At 55.2% G+C, this 17015-nt stretch overlaps 1 protein-coding gene across 2 annotated transcripts in view; it reads left to right on the top strand.

Moving 5' to 3' along the window:
* Positions 1-15623, top strand: part of ABHD2 (abhydrolase domain containing 2, acylglycerol lipase) — a 68656-nt gene extending 53033 nt beyond the window's left edge. For both annotated transcript variants that reach the window (XM_059678368.1, XM_059678367.1), the window contains 5 exons: positions 4330-4422; positions 6212-6322; positions 7334-7403; positions 9116-9200; positions 11418-15623. In XM_059678368.1, coding sequence (XP_059534351.1) covers positions 4330-4422; positions 6212-6322; positions 7334-7403; positions 9116-9200; positions 11418-11614 — 556 coding nt within the window. In that variant the 3' untranslated portion in view covers positions 11615-15623. The remainder of the gene's footprint in view (positions 1-4329; positions 4423-6211; positions 6323-7333; positions 7404-9115; positions 9201-11417) is intronic.
* Positions 15624-17015: the final 1392 nt, after the last annotated feature.

The following is a 17015-nucleotide window of genomic DNA, read 5'->3' as shown; positions in this document are numbered from 1 at the left end:
GCAGGGGTGGGCAAACTTTTTCACTGGAGGGCCACATGGGCTCTTAAACTGGACCGGAGGGCCGGAACAAAAGCATGGATGGAGTGTTTGTGTGAACTAATATAAATTCAAAGTAAACATCATTACATAAAAGGGTATGGTCTTTTTTTTCAATAGTTTTATCCTGCCCGCGGGCCGTAGTTTGCCCACGGCTGTTATAACGTCTTTTGTGTTACTGATGGGTACGAGGGATTAGAAAGTGAGTCAGCCACTGCTCATGATCATCATCATTATTCACTGTAAGATAAGAGTCGGTTCAGATCAGGGGCCACAAAGGCCAGTCTGGTGAACGGTGACGATCCCACTCATGGAGACTTACTTGGGAGATTGTGTTAGAAGTAAATTCACTCCTGGAGATTCTGACTCATGAATCTGGAGCCTGTGGCCAGGAATCCGCATGTGGACACATTTCACGGCGACTCCTGATATTTAGCCACGTGTAGCAGTCACTGGACTGGGACCTCCGTGGTCTCTCCAGCTCTAGTTGGCAGGACTAGATGAGCCCCCTCTTCCTCCTGTTGGGGACCCTCCTCTCTGTCCCCCCTACTCTCTGGAGGGCCAGCTGAAAGGACCTGTGCCTTGGTCTTGGCTTGGCTAGAAAGAACCAACTCCAAGTTCACAGCCATCTTGTAACCAGAGTAACCGGAGTTGCTCCTGCCCAGTCCCTGGGACAGCAGAGAGGCAAGCAGAGCCTGCCCGGGGCTCGGGAGCAGCCTGGCCTGAGAGCTTCGTCTGCTCTCCCCGCCACGTGGTCCAGTTTTCGGTCATCTGAAAAATCCTGAACCAGGCGCTGTGAAATCACTGTGAACACTGATTTGTGTTCAGAGAGCAATAGATTTGATACGTAGGGGATGTGGGACGTTTCTTTTCCTGCGTTTTTCAATGAACAAAATCATCTCGACAGCCTTTTTTCATTTTGTGGCAGTAGCGCCACCTGCTGTTGGCAAGGGCACCCGATCAGCGCATTTGGCAAAGGAAGGTGTTGGAATTGAGGCCCAGAAGGTTTAAGAAGCTGAGACCCTAACTCAGGGGTCCTCAAACCACGGGCCACATGCAAATACAAATATTGTATTTGTTCCCATTTTGTTTTTGTTTTTCACTTCAAAATAAGATATGTGCAGTGTGCATAGGAATTTGTTCATAGTTGGTTTTTTTTTAAAACTATAGTCCGGCCCTCCAACGGTCTGAGGGACAGTGAATTGGCCCCCTGTTTAAAAAGTTTGAGGACCCCTGCCCTAACTGATGGCTGCCAGAGGAGGGTGGGGGATGAGCAAAAATAGTGAAAGGAATCAGAAGTACAAACGTGCAATTATAAAACAAACAATCACGAGGATATAGATGCAGCACAGGAAATATAGTCAGCATTGTCATAATAACTTGTAGGGTGACAGACTTATTGCAGCATCACACAGTACGGTATATAAATTTCAAGTAACTGCTGTACACCTGAAACTCATATAATATATGTCAACTATACTTTAATTTTTTTAAATATATTTTTTTATTGATTTCAGAGAGGAAGGGAGAGGGAGAGAGAGAACATCAATGATGAGAGAGAATCATGGATTGACTGCCTCCTGCACACCGCACACTGGGGATTGAGCCCGCAATCTGGGCATGTGCACTGACTGGGAATCAAACCATGACCTCCAGGTTCATAGGTCGATGCTCAACCACTGAGCCACGCCAACTGTGCAACTATCCTTTAATTTCTTACAAAAAGATGTTTTTTAAAAAGAAGCTAGGGGCCCTAACCAGTTTGGCTCAGTGGGTAGAGCATTGGCCTGCGGACTGAAGGGTCCCAGGTTCGATTCAGGTCAGGGGCATGTACCTTGGTTGCGGGCACATCCCTAGTGGGAGATGTGCAGGAGGCAGCTGATCGATGTTTCTCTCTCATCGATGTTTCTAACCCTCTATCCCTCTCCCTTCCTCTCTGTAAAAAGTCAATAAAATATTTTTTTTTAAAAAAAAGAAGCTAGGGAACAAAAAAAAAATGTGAGATGCTACAGAGATCTCCACACTTAGAATAGCTATTGTCACACAACTTCTCACAACGAGCGGAGAAAGAGGCAACTGTATCCTAAGGTCCCAAGGCCCTGCACTCGGGGTTGGGGGGCAGGTCAGGGAAACACCAGGGTCCCGTGTGCTGGTGCTGCCCGGAGCTCAGCTCCCCTCAGCGTTAGCATGAGACCTCCTCGCTGAAGGACAGAGCCTTACTATAAACCAGTGTAACCTTTTTCCCCACCGTGGCCTGAGGGCAGTGAGCCTTCTGGGCCCTGGGATGGTGGCGACCATGCTTCCCTCCTGCCGGGATGGAGCAGGGAGAGTTCGCCTGCCTCTCGGGGCCACACGGGACGTCTTGCTTCTGGCAAATCCTTCCTGGCTGAGTCTATAGCCCCGCTTGTCAGCCATCCATCCCCTCCCTCAGGCTTCACATCCCAGGAGCACCTCCCTTCTAGCTAGAGCCCTTCCAAGGCCCCAAAGCCAGCACCGCTTGCTGTACTGGCAAAGTCTAGCTGCTGCCACCAGACAAGCTCACGTTGAGCTGTGCTGAGCCGGCGAGGGAGGGACACCGATGCCCTAAGCTGCTGGTATCTAGTGGATGCTACATGTTCCCTCGGCATGAATGGCGGCCCACTAGCCCTGGAAATGTGTGTGGTCAGACTCCGTCTAACTCTCTGCTTTAATTCTTTTTTTAAAATATATATTTACTAGAGGCCCGGTGCACAGATTCATGCACCAGTGGGGTCCCTCAGCCTGGCCTGCGGGGATCAGGCTGAAACCGGCTCTGCAACTTCCCCTGAGGGGTCCTGGATTGCGAGAGAGCGGTTCTCAGGTGACACACCCCAGAATCGGGCTTCCTCCTCTCTGGTTCTGGGTGCGTCACCTGAGAACCGCAGCTGCCAAGTCACTGCAGCTTGGCAGCTCCTGTGTTGAGCGTCTGACCCCTGGTGGTCAGTGCACATCATAGCTACTGGTTGGATGGTATCAGGAGGCTTTTATATATATAGGTTGATTTGAGAGAGGAAGGGAGAGATAGAAACATCAATGATAAGAGAGAATCATTGATCAGCTGCCTCCTGCATGCCCCCTATTGGGGATCAAGCCCACAACCTGGACATGTGCCCTTGACCAGAATCGAATCCAGGACTCCAGTCCGCAGGCTGACGCTCTATCCACTGAGCCACACTGCCTAGGGCAGCAGTCACCAACCGGTGGTCCGTGAGGTCCTAAAAGTTGGCAACTGCTGGGCTAGGGCACTCTCCCGTGTAATTCATCATTTGAACTCCATTATGACTTTCAAGGCCAGGACAGACTCATTTCTAACACCACTAATCCTGGTCTACAGAATCCTGTCTACAGACTGCCGTCCACCATTAACAGAAGCAGTGAAGACACCACTGGGGTCCCCCGGGCGGCCTCTGTCGGCCTGTGATGGGACCAGCTATAGAGCAATCGGGTGTGAAAATGGATTCTCTAGCTCAGTGGTCGGCAAACTGTGGCTCTCGAGCCACATGCGGCTCTTTGGCCCCTTGAGTGTGGCTCTTCCACAAAGTTCCACGTGCAGGCGCGCGTGTACAGTGCGATTGAAACTTGATGGCCCATGCGCAGAAGTTGGTATTTTGTGGAAGAGCCACACTCAAGGGGCCAAAGAGCCGCATGTGGCTTACGAGCCGCAGTTTGCCGACCACTGCTCTAGATCAAACCCCTGATTTGACAGATGAGGAAACTGAGGCTTGGCAGGTGAAGTGGCTTGTGCAAGGCTTGGCAAACTACCCAGTCGGGTCAGACGGGCCGTAGTTCAAGCTCCTGCTCATTCACTGTGGCAGCCGCCTCGGGGCTCACACCGAACAGCAGCTAGAGTTGCTTTCGGTTTTTGCCTGCAGTGTTCGTCCCCACACCCATCCGGCCCTTCCACACTCCCGTCAGTAAGCCCGAAAAATGTGTGCAAGGTAGGAGACCAAACAGAGAAAGGGGTCCCTGCCAGCTGAAGCAGACTGCTGCAGGCAGGTTCTGTGACTACGAGGAGGCCTAGGTGCCGGAAGAGGTATCGGGCGTGTCACCAACACAGCCTGTGTCCCTGGAGAGGTTTCTCCTGAGCTCATGTCTGCACGTCTCTGACGTTTTCCATGCAGAGAGTGTGAGTGCCGTCGAGGCCGCCTGCCACCGTAGGGAGCAGCTGCTCTCTGCAGGCACTTGTCAGGGGCGAGAGCCCCCCAGCCTGCTGCCTACCCCCCACCCCATTTCCTCTCCAGGACGCACCCCATCACCCTCTTGTGGTTCTTTCAGGGCCCAGGAGACCTTCATGCAGTGGGACCAGTGCCGCCGCTTCTACAACTTCCTCATGGCCGACAACATGAAGAAAATCATCCTCTCGCACAGGTGCGTCACCTTCCTCGGGGGACAGTCCTCCCTCGGCGGCTCATTCGGGTGTCGCTGAAGGCCGGACTCTGCTTTCTCCAGGGAACATGAAGGGCGGGGGAGACGCAGGTGCCCTGCTGGCTGCTGTCATCATTCCCAGTGAGTCCAGGCCGTCCTGGGTGGCTGGTCAGTGTTCAGGAACCTCTCCCCGTAGGAGGCTTTGTGGTTGGGTGTCTTGGGCATCTGACCAAGCAGCAGTGTGACAGGAGCCCAGCGCCTGGTGCCACCTGTGGGGTCAGGTCTCCGTGCTCCCAGCCTCTCCTGCTCAGAAGCCTTGGGGCGAGCGGGGAGGACAGGGGGGTAGCCCTGGCCAGTGCTCAGAGCAGGCCCGGCGTGCGGGAGCTCTCAGTAATAGGAGCGTGACTCACTGTTATGATTATCATCAATATCTTCTGAGTCCCAGAGGCTGGCAGGTAATGGGCTCTCAACAATACATTTTTAGGGTGTTCTTAGCACCATCCGAGAAAAGGCAATTTGACTGAATGATCAGTTACTTACTCTCTTTTTTTTTCAAGGACTAACTCTGTGGTGCTTGCCGTCCTGACCACACACCCAGATGGGCTCCTGTGGGTGGGTTCACGTGGCGCTGACCTTGACCCTTCTTGTCATCCTGAATAGAAGTGATTGCTGAGTACATATTAGCTTTGCAGCTCACACGTTGGAGAGCCTTAACCAGTTAACTGCCACGCGTCCAAATCGGAAACCATTCCCACACGCCGCGATATTTTGAATTTAATTTAAAAAACCGATTTGCAATGAATATTATAAAAATAAATATATTCCTCCCAATTCGGGCGTTCTTGAATATTTTCAGCTGAAAATTCTCAGGAAAAATGATTTTAAAGTTGGTCAGGGCTGCCACTTAGGGGAAATTTTTTTTTTAATATATTTTATTGATTTTTTACAGAGAGGAAGGGAGAGAGATAGAGAGTTAGAAACATCGATGAGAGAGAAACATCGATCAGCTGCCTCCTGCACATCCCCCACTGGAGATGTGCCCACAACCCAGGTACATGCCCTTGACCGGAATCGAACCTGGGACCCCTCAGTCCGCAGGCTGACGCTCTATCCACCGAGCCAAACCGATTTCGGAGGAAAATTTTTTTTTTGACAGACACACATGGCATGTGGAGAAGGTCCACTGCTTGTGTCTACAGACGCTTATGGCGTACACGGGGCTAATTTGGCCGCATGTTAAGTGGGTTAACTACTGTCTGCCTTGGTGAGCACAGAAACATCTCATAAAAGGAAAGGGGCTCTGGCAGCGGGGCACCGTCACCGCCCATGTAAACACGAGGCCCCCCTGTTCGGTCCACCGCCCACCGCTCACGGTGTGACTGTCCGCCCGGGACCTCCTCCCCCGCCAGGACGGCCTGGTCATAGCCGCCCGGGCTCAGCCCCGATCTGGAGTTTGTCTAGCGGCCCCTGAGCAGGAAAAGGAGGTCTTGACACCCATCTTCCAGCCGTTATTCCCAAGTCAACAGCGCCAGCGCCTCCTCAGAGAAGCCTGAGGGCTGGAGGCGGCTGTTCTAACTCCCCCAGACGCGCGCGCTGTCCCTGCCTGCCTGCCTGCCTCCGGGCCGGGAAGCGGCTCGGCTGTGGTTCTTGTCCGCTGTCGCATGTTTTAAATTACAAATGGTTTCCAGCTGCGCTGTGGAGCCCTGGCGATGGATGGGAGGTGTTTCCTGTGTGCGTGGGATTTGCCTGTTTCTCACCCGCGTGTCCTCCTCTGCCTTGTGTCTCCCTCTAGACAAGCTCTGTTTGGGGACCATGTGAAGAAGCCCCAGACCCTGGAGGACTCGGACCTGAGCCGCCTCTACATGGCCACGTCCCTGATGCAGATCGACGACAACGTGATGAGGTGGGTCCTCGCGCTCGGGACGGGGCCAGGCGGGAGGCCGCAGGCCAGGCTGTCCAGCAGTGGGGGGTGGGGGAGGTTCTCTGCCCTCTTTAGTGCTTGGGGCTTTTTTTTTTACCCCTGAATACATGTCCAGTGTTTAAAAAAAAAATAGAAGAAGGGGGGGGGCAAAAACAAACAAAAACCCCCACAGATTTCACAGAAAATGAAAATTGTAGTTTCTCTTGGAAAGTAGGAAGAGGATGCCCCCTCCTTCTGCATCCCTGCTGGAACTGGGCTGGAGCTGGGGCTGGGGCTGGAACTAGGCTAGAACTGGGCTGGAACCGGAGTCTGGGGTCACACCCAAGCTGCTCGCAGAGCCTGTGGTGGGCGGACTGGCTGCTGGATCCGAGCTCCAGGCCGCTCAGAGCCGGGGCAGACCCGGCTGAAGGTTTGGTCAGCGTCCGTTTCTGTCTGACTGCCCCGTGGCGGACGGAATCGGGGACTCTGACTCCCTCATTTCTCCTCAGAACCTACATCATTTCAGTTCACAGTGGCCGGGGTTACTCTGCCACAAAGACTCTGTTGTAAAGAAAGTTCTGGCAAAGGCCTTTGAGTTTCCATTTCTTAGCTTCTAGTGACATCGGGCTTTACACTGCCTCAGAAGATGTGACATCCGCCAGTAATCACTGTCGATAACACTTATTGAGTAGTTTCTCTGGGCCGGTAGCGGTGCTGGTGCACACGTTAATGTCAGAAATCTCACAGCGCCGTGACGGCAGGCCCTGTGCTCAGCGCCATTCACAGAGGAGAAGCCAGAGCGGTTAAACCCTTTGCCTGAGACCACACAGACAGTGAGTGGAAGGGTCAGGATTGGAACCCAGATGCCAGAGCCGGGGCTCTGAACCCTAGCTCTGGTGCCACGTATTTCCACTGTGTGCCTGGCCAGTTCCTGCAGGAACCCGAGTCCATCCACTCCGCCTTCCCGTCTGATGACACGTGTTGTTTTGTCTTTTTCCTCCATGTGCGCCGCAGGAAGTTCCATGGCTACAACTCCCTGAAGGAGTATTACGAGGAGGAGAGCTGCATGCGGTACCTGCACAGGGTGAGTGGCCGCAGCGGCCTTGTGTCCTCATCCCGCCTCCGCCCGGGGCAGCTCCCTCCCTGTCAGAACCTCGGCCGGAGTCTGGCTCGACCGTCCAGTGGCTAACTTGGGTTAATTATTGAACCGAACCCTGTCCCTCTGCAACCCTGTCCCTCTGTGACTTCTGTGTGTAATCCCTGTGCTGCCCCTTCGTGCAGGGCAGGACCGGTCTGCGCCTGTGTCTGTAAAAGCTTACAGCCCATTCTTTCCTTAGTCTTCTCTGGATGGTGCAGCCCTGCCTGGTTCCTGCCTGTCCCTCATAGGCGATCCGTGTAGACTTCCTACAGCCCTGGACCCTCTGTTGGCCCTTGTGTGTTTAGTTAGTGTGGTGCCTAGGGCTAAATTAAAAAGTCCTGCCGTGATCGGGGGATCACAGTAAAATAGGTGTATTTCTCTATCAAAATGAGGAGGAATGCCCTAACCTGTTTGGCTCGGTGGATAGAGCATCGGCCTGCGAACTGAAGGGTCCTGGGTTCGATTCTGGTCAAGGGCATGTACCTTGGTTGCGGGCACATCCCCAGTGGGGAGTGTGCAGGAAGTAGCCGATCAATGTTTCTCTCTCATCGATGTTTCTAACTCTCTATCCCTCTCCCTTCCTCTCTGTAAAAAATCAATAAAATATATTAAAAAACAAAAACAAAAAAAACGAGGAGGAATATGCCTGTTGACAAAGAGACCAGGTTTATACTAATGCAGTTATAGCAGCTATAATGAACTCCATGCGTATTAAATTAAGTTTGTGGCTATATTTTTATTGATTTCAGAGAGGAAGGGAGAGATAGAAACGTCAGTGATGAGAGAGAATCACTGATCGGCTGCCTCCTGCCCTCCCCCTACTGGGGGATCAAGCTCACAACCTGGGCATGTGCCCTGAGCGGCAATTGAACCGGGACCCTTGAGCTCACAGGCTGACGTTCTATCCACTGAACCAAACCGGCTAGGGCAGTGGTCGGCAAACTGCGGCTCACGAGTTCTTCAGGGCCAGGTCGGGGAGTGAATTTGAACCGACTTCTGCGCATGGGCCACAAAGTTTCAATCGCACTGTACATGTGCGCCTGCACGTGGTATTTTGTGGAAGAGCCACACTCAAGGGTCCAAAGAGCCGCACGTGGCTCACGAGCCGCGGTTTGCCGACCACTGGGCTAGGGGAACCCCCACATGTTTTTTGCCTGAACCACCACCACCAACCGGTCTCTCTCGTTCTGTGTTTGCACAATTGCTCTTTTGGCTCCAACGTGGGACTCCATTGACCCCAACTATGAGCACGTGTTGGTGTGGCCCCCTCCCCAGCTGAAGCAGGGACCTGTGGCTGCAGTTCGGCCACGTGTCCTGTTGGCCACCCCTCCTAGCCCAGCCTCACACCCAGGCCTCTGGTGTCTTCATCTGCACATTACAGCACCGTGGAGCCCCCCAGAGCTCAGGCCAGAGACCCCAGCTTAGCACACGCAGGCGTGCACTCCCGGCATGGCGGTCCAGGGGTGGCCGAGGGCCGGCGTCACAGCAGCTGGCCACCCGGGGGACCAGGGTGTCCCTTGCCCACCTGTTCAGCACACTGAGCAGTGGCCACCTTCCCTCTGACTCAGGGCCAGGTCGGGGAGTGAACTTGCACCTTGGATCAGTGGGGTCCACAAAAGGGAAGCGATCGCTTCATTCTTTTTCTTTTCTTGGTTCAGATCTATGTGCCCCTCATGCTGGTTAACGCGGCCGATGACCCATTGGTACATGAAAGTCTCCTCAGCATTCCAAAGTCTCTCTCGGGTAAGTGTCTTCCTGCCGCTCCCTCAGGCACTCGGCAGCCTGCGGTCCTTCTGTCCCCTTCGCGCGCTGTCCCTCCTGCCGGTGCTGTTGGTCAGACCCGACAGTGCCGGGCTGTGCGGGGGCCTGGGCAGAGCCCCCCGTGTCCGTCCCGTGCAGAAGGCAGGCCCCTCCCTTCCATCAGAGGCGACAGCGGAGTCCCTGCTGCTCAGGGTTATGGCTCCCTTAAGTCTGAGAGTTTGACTGAAAGAGATATTTACTCTTCAGACTTGACCTGAAAAGCAAAAAATAAATAAAAAAAAACCCCGTGTGACAGCCAGCCTCTCCATCTGCTTTGAGGATAAAAATATAAGCCACTGAGAAAGCAGGCTGTGGCTGTGGGAGCGTTACCCAGGGCAGGAAGGGGCTGGAGGAGAGCTAGGCGGGGCAGCAGGAGGAAGCCTGGGACTGCTAGGGCCTCATTTCCCTGCACGTCCCCTGTCAGTGTCCTATGTCACCCGGAGGAGGGGGGATACCTCTGGTTCTCTCGTGACCCCAAGCGAGGAGGGGAGATCCTGCAGCAGACGGGGACCCATGCCCGCGTCCAGAGAGCTCCAGGCACCACGCCAAGTGCGTGCCGCGCGTGGGCTGGGTAAAGTCTCTCTCCCGTCACCCGCCTTCCCCTCCAAACCTCGGGTCCCTGCACCGAAGTCGCCCACTCAGCCACGTGGGCAGCACCCAGAGAAAGCAGCGCGTTTGCTTCCTTCCCTGCACCCAGCCATAGCGCTGCTGCCGTGGCACAGAAACGTGTGCAATAGTGACCGCAGGGCCCTAACCAGTTTGGCTCAGTGGATAGAGCGTCGGCCTGCGGACTGAAGGGTCCCAGGTTCGATTCTAGTCAAGGGCATGTATTTTGGTTGCGGGCACATCCCCAGTAGGGCGTGTGCAGGAGGCAGCTGATCGATGCTTCTCTCTCATCGATGTTTCTAACTCTATCCCTCTCCCTTCCTCTTTGTAAAAAATCAATAAAATATATTTTTAAAAAAATAGTGACCGCAGGGACAGAGTGCAGAGGTCAGGCAAGAAAGGAGCGAGCCCGAGAGCCACGTGCGCGTGCCAGGAAGTGTCGCCCGCGGAGGCCCGGGGCAGCCAGCAGGGGTGCTGTCAGTTATCCCCCAGGGCAGTGGTCGGCAAACCGCGGCTCACGAGCCACATGCAGCTCTTTGGCTCCTTCAGTGTGCCCGTTCTGTGCTGGCTGTGCTAGCAACTAACCTCACTCATCAAGCCTCGCGCCCGCCCCGTCTGTCCTGCTCGGCGTGCCCGCTCAGCGGGTGCCACGAGAGTGTGGGCATCTCTAAGCCCCACTGGCAGCTTGATGCTTCGGTCTTAGAAGATAAATGGCATGAAAAACCATCGCCTCGCTGAGTCGCCTTGTTCTCCAGGAAATGACAGTGTAAGCGCTGGGCTGGGAATCCTTCCCAGCTCCCTCCCTCCACGCAGCAGCAGCACCGCCTGGCAACTCAGCTGTCGCTGCCTGGGAAAGCAGCGCCTGCATTTAAGGCAACAGTCCAGGGGTTCCCATGCACAAAGTTGGGGCGTGCTTGGCTGTTCAGCTGAGTCACTTGGGGAGCTTTAGCAGCTGCAGCGCCTGGTTCCCCCTCCCACCCATCCCCCACACCCACAGAGACCCGGATGTAACTGGTCTGGATGCCGCACAGAGATCTTTTTTTTTTAATATATATTTTTATTGATTTCAGAGAGGAAGGAGAGAGAGAGAGAGAGAAATGATGAGAGAGAATCATTCATGATCGGCTGCCTCCTGCACGCCCCCTACTGGGAATTGAGCCCGTGACCTGGAATGTGCCCTTGACCAGAATTGAACCCGGGACCCTTCAGTCTTCAGGCCAACGCTCTATCCACTGAGCCAAACCAGCTAGGGTGCTGCACAGAGATCTTTCCAAACCCATGTGTGCTAACACGCAGCCGTGTTTGAGGACCACTTAGATCTTAAAGGCTCTGCTCCAAGCCAAGCTGCTGTTCCCCAACCTGCTAGGTCCCACTGTAGTGCCTGCCCCACCGGTCTCCCTCCTACGGAGCTGAACGAGGCAGTGAGCGGAGGTCGGATGCCCTTGTAGGTGACCTTCGCCTGTGGGAACACCCGGGCCACCTGGCCAGTGTATCCGCACCTCCTGCCGCCGGGCTACCCCGAGGACAGGGACTCACGGCTGCCTTTCCCTGCAGAGAAGCGGGAGAACGTCATGTTTGTGCTGCCTCTGCACGGGGGCCACCTGGGCTTCTTCGAGGGCTCCATGCTGCTGCCCGAGCCGCTGACGTGGATGGACAAGCTGGTGGTGGAGTACGCCAACGCCATTTGCCAGTGGGAACGCAGCAAGTTGCAGTGCGCCGACGCGGAGCAGGTGGAGGCCGGCCTGGAGTGAGGCCCCCGGACTCTGGCGCCCCGGCTGCCCTCCTTGAACTGGCGTCCCTCACCGGCTGTTCAGGTCTCCCCCTCCCTCAGTGACCTGGATCTGACCTCACACCGTCAGCGGGGGCCACCGCCGGGCACACCTGTCTCGGGGTGGGCGGCTACCCCGGGAGCTCCAGGCTATTTTTGTGCTTAGTTCCTTGTTTCCTCCATTGCTTGTTAGCCATGGTGACACACGCCAGACAGCCTCTCACCCTCCTGTCCAGTTGAGCATCATATCATGATTGCTTTTAAGCCAATCGCATCTAGTTTCCCTATGAAAAACGTGTCGGGACAGCAGTTTGCTTTGCCAATCAGAAGGCTCTCCCCCAGGAACAATGAAGGACGTCTGTTATTGGTGGTGGCCCTATGTGTCCTCGTGTAGACCCGGAAAAGCGCTCCCCAGCGCAGCCCCTGCCGGAGATGCGGGTCAGCTCCGAACCTGGGGTCCCGGGGCTCCCGGCCGCAGCGTGGCCTCTTAAGGCAGAGAAAACCCCCTTGATCACAAGCCAAGCTTCCCCCTCGCTCTCTCCTAGCCGGTCTCCCAGCCCCTTGCTGGTGATGAGAGTGACCTGGGGCGCTTATTAAAAATTCAGCCTCCCGGGTCCCTCCCCTAGGGGCAGCCCGTGCGTGGGCCTGGGAAAGGGCCTGGGGATTTTAATTTTTGACAAGTGCCCCCGGTGATTCTCATCGCCAGGCAAATTTGGGAAACACTGTCTGCAGGGCCTTTAAATTAGAAACATCTCGGTAGCTTTTTTAGTAAAATCCGTCGTCGGAGGGGTCACCCGGCTCCCAGGGGCCTCCAAGGCCTGCCCCCTGTGCCCACACCTGACTCTGCTTCTCACTGGCTATATGACCCTGGAAGAGCCCCCTTGAACTTGACGTTCCTCACCTGTAAAATGGGGGACTTGGACCAGGCGGATTGCCGGCCGAGATCACTACCCGCCCTAAAGTTCAATGACAAACTCACTTTCCTGAGGTTTGAGAGACCACCCCTCCCGGGGGCCGCCCTCCAGTCCAAACATGTAGATGTCATCATTTGCCTTTGTTTGTTCCTCGTGTCATATAAAGCCGTGTGTGGGGCCTTTATTATGCACTCATTTGTAATTTTATTTTGTAACCCAGGTCTCTCCAACTCTGGCTTTTGATACCAAACAATTCAAAAGTTGGACCCGAGTTTGGAGAAAGACCTTCCCAGCCTGAGGTGTTTTGCAAGCAGATTTTTACCATCATAGCCTGTTGTAGGCTGTAGAGGTCTCTCCGAAGGTGTCTTCCCCAATGAAAATGTCACCCTAAGTTTCAAGTACTTTTCTCCAATCCTGTGGTACTTGAATGTCTAAAAACCCTTGCACTTGGAAAAATCTGCCATTGCTGTCGGCAGCGAAATGGAACTATGAGAGAAATTGCCTGGATACTTCAAAATGTTCCCTGCTTCATCTCCTTTGTCCCGGGGCAGACAGGAATAGAAAAAGTGGGTCCGTGTGGATGTGGAAGGGGTGGAGGGAGTCACCTGGGGGCTCCCAGGCCGACCCCTGTGGCCGCAGGTGGTCACAGCTTGAGCATTGGTCCAAGTGACTGTGACAGGAACGTCTGTGACCTGGAGAAATTATTTGCTGACAATCATTAGATCGAACTAACAAATAACATCAAAAACAGCCATGATCTCAAAAGATGATGATTCCTGTGGTCCGGACTTGGCTGTGGTTTATACACACACCAAGTTTGTCCTTGTGACTCCCTCCCCCACCCCCCAAGTTGTTATCTTTCTAGTGCTTTTCCTCTTGGCGTTGTTGTGGCACAAAGTGGCACTTTACCATCTAACCCTGCATTTGGAAGCGTGTCCTTCTCCCCTGTCACTTCCCCGCCACCCGACAGCCACCGCTGTCTCCCTTCATTACTTAAGACTTTCTGTGACATTCGGTAAACAAAGCAATAACTTCATAGGTTTGTGTGACCATCCCAGGAAGCCAGCGGCTCCTGTCATTTGCCCCGGCCCCCTCTCTTGCCCTGTTCTGAGGAAGTACGGGCCAGGTACCAGCTCCATCGGGAAGAGAAAAGACAGCGTTGTCACCCCCCGGGGTGCCCGGGACAGAAGTGCTTAGAGCCTGGTCTGCACGGCAGTCCAGTCCGAGGCAGGTGTCCCTCCGGGGGTGGGGGGAGAGGCAGAGTTTGGGGCACCTCCTTTGTTGTTGCCACCCAACCGGAATTCACCCCCCAGGGCTGCGAGGGTGGCGTCCCAGCTGAGCTCTTTTCAGTGTGTGACTCTGAATGGCGCTCACACGAGGTCCACTGAAGCCCTTTGTTCAGCGCATGGAAATGAGAGGGTGGCTGTGGCCGTCTTAACAGGGACATTCTTGTTTGCCCTGAATGAGCGCACAGGGCATTGAATCTGCAGAGATGCGAACTCGCTGGTAAACAAGGGAGCGGCGTTTTCTATGTAGGTCAGCTTCCTCCTTCCTCCCTCTTCCCTTCGCTTCTCTTCTGAAGTCCTTCTTTCTGATGGTGAGGGGAGCGCTCATCTGGCTATTAAGGCCCCACTTGGCCTAAAACTAGGGCTTTTGAACACTCTATTCTGAAACCAGAGGAAGGATGTAAGTTGCATAGACCCAGACAGTTCAATCGCAGGAATAACACGTTAAAAACGGGGGGGGGGGGGGGGGGGTGCCCATGTTCCTCCCTGCCTCCTAAACCATTTGAAGGCACTGATGAGTAAGCAATTCCAGTCAAATTAGGATTTTCTGAAAAATGGTGTCAGGTCTCCTTGATGCACTTCTGTTAGAGGGCGCTTAACAGCCTTGAAGAAAACCCCTTGCCCTGGCCAGTTTGGCTCAGTGGATAGCGCGTCGGCCTGCGGACTGAAGGGTCCCGGGTTCGATTCCGGTCCAGGGCACATACCTCGATTGCAGGCTCCCGGCCTTGGTCAGGGGCAGGTGGGAGGCAACCCATTGATGTGTCTCTCTCACATCGGTGTTTCTCTCTGTCTCTCCTTCTCCCTTCCACTCTCTAAAAATCAGTGGAAAAAATATCCTCCAGTGAGGATTAAAAAAAGAAAGAAAGAAAGAAAACCCCTCACTTCTCTGCTGTGACTTTACACCAGGACCAGGACGGCCTGGAGCGGAAGGTTGTTTGTGGTCACCCTCCTTGTAAGCTCTCAGCGGCATTTCACACTTGGCGGGGGTTGGAGGGGGCAGTGTGCCTGGAAGGGGAGCGCCCCTTTCTGGGCGTGGTGTTAGGAAGCAGGGTGCAGGGGACCTGGGTGCTTGTCCTGCCTGTCCCTCATTCACCCTGGATGGGGGCAGTCGCTTCACCCCCCTGAGCCCCAGGGATCCTAGACCAAGCATGTCAAACTCGTGGCCGGCGGGCCACATGCCTCGAGGCGGGTGGCCCACCGGCGGGCGTGAGTTTGACATGCTTGTCCTGGACCGTCTCTAAAACCATTGATGTATGTACAGGTCATTTTCCCGAACACTCCCACTGGCCTTCTGCAGCTCTTGCTTTAGAATCCGCTGAGTCAGGGCCCCCGGCTCCGCTGGAGGGGCCTGGGGGAGGGAGCTGCTGCATTAGGCTTTGCGGTGAAGACCCTCGCCCTCGCCCTTGCCCTTGGCTTCTCCTCAGCGTCTCCATCCTCATCTCCATGTCCTTGCTGTCCCGAGGTTTGGCCGCGTGACCAGGGCAGGTGCAGCGCTGGCGCGAGGCCGGTGGCCCATCTTTCTGTGTGACTCGGGCAGAGCGCTGAGAGTTCCCGGGGCAGACACCCTTCCAGCTCCGGCTTGCATTCTCCAACCCCGTCTTCATTAAAGCCCCACTCCCCGGGTAGGGCAGCCGAGAATGAGAGCGCGCTTTGTCGCCGTGCGACTTGCGGGTCGTTTCGCCAGCTCCAGGGGGACAATGCGTGTGTTCTTGTGGGTGTTTGCCAGGCAAGCAGATGTCTGGGATGTGAGGGGCCCTTCTTTTCCCGGGGCCTCGGCCCTGGCTTGCAGGTGGATAAAGATCACTGACACCTCACGTGGCGTTCCAAGTCGCTAAGAAGCATTTGCCTGCAGCATCCGCTCACACTATCATCTGGAATCCCTTTCTTTGACCAGAAAGCCTTAACTTGACTATCCCTCCTCCCCGGTGTTCCCCAGGACCGTGGCATCGCCATTCACACCCTCCCGCTGAGGGAGTTAGAAGCGAAGCCACAAGCAAAACCAGAGCATTTCTCCTGTGGCCTGCACGCGCCTTCTTACGTTCGGCACCCCCATCCCTCGGCGCTGGGGGACCCAGAACCTGCCAAATGCCTCCTCCGACACCTCTCTTCCTTCTTGGCCTCTTGTTCAAAGCCACTCTGGCTGACTTGGATGCTCCCCAAGGCCGTGAAAAGGGGCCTGTCCGCGGCGGGCAGGGGCCCAGCAGTGGAGGGGAAGGTTAGAGAACCCCTGTTGTCTGTCAGCAGAGGGAGGCACCCCCCTCTTCCTAGAGTAGCATTGCTGTTGCCAAACTGTATCTGAGGCTAAGGGAAGGGGAATGGCCCCTGCTGGCAGCGAGGCTGGGATGCTCCCAAAACAAAAGCCGCTTCCTCTCGCCCCCACCTCTGCCCCCGGACGCTGCCTCCCATCCGGGCCTCCTCGGAAGCAGGCTGCGGGGTCCAGCTCGCCAGCCTTTCTCCACTTACAGACAGCGGACAGCTGCCCCTGTTGGGAGAGCTAGCCTCCCCCACCCCCTCCATGTTTTCTGAGCTGTTTTTTCCGGCATGTGTGCAGGTGTCTCTGATAAATAAGATGACATTCCTTTCTTAACTGGCAGATTAAGCCTTTTAACTCGACTCCTCTGTCCATTAGTAATGAAATCTATATCCTACGTTCTCCCCCTCCTGGTCCCCATAAGCCAAGAAATCTATTGCCATAAGCTGGGGACTGTCCACTTACAGCACCTGCAGAAACGCCCTCATCTCAATGGGCATTCTCCCCCCGGACCACCCACGCTGAGCAGCCCCCAGGCCGCGGGCGTGGGTGGGCCAGGCTCCCCCGGGTGTCCAGTTAGGTCCCGGTGTCCAGTTAGGTCCCGTTTGGTTTTTGCTTTGGCCTGGTTAGTTCCCCCGAAGCACAAGTCCGCCTCGAGCCCTGTCACCTCTCCACCCCACTGCCTCAGGAAGACCGTCACTGTACCTGAGCTCCGACTCCTGCCACTGCAGCTGCCTTAGCGACACCCACCCACCGGGGCGGGGAGGGGTGGGAGCCAGTGCGCCCCCCCCCCCCCGCCCGCTCAGACTCCCGTCAGCCACTAGCAGATCTGCTTCCAGATTGATTTTTGGGAACCATCACGTTCACATTCCTGATTCCTGTTGTGTTTCGTTTTGTTTGGATTTCCCTGAAACTTAACGTTGCTGCCCTGAA

Source organism: Myotis daubentonii, chromosome 21, assembly GCF_963259705.1.
Source record: "Myotis daubentonii chromosome 21, mMyoDau2.1, whole genome shotgun sequence".
Classification (NCBI taxonomy): Eukaryota; Metazoa; Chordata; class Mammalia; order Chiroptera; family Vespertilionidae; genus Myotis; species Myotis daubentonii.
Note: the sequence above shows the minus strand (reverse complement) of the source record. Positions and strands in the feature narration are given on the sequence as shown.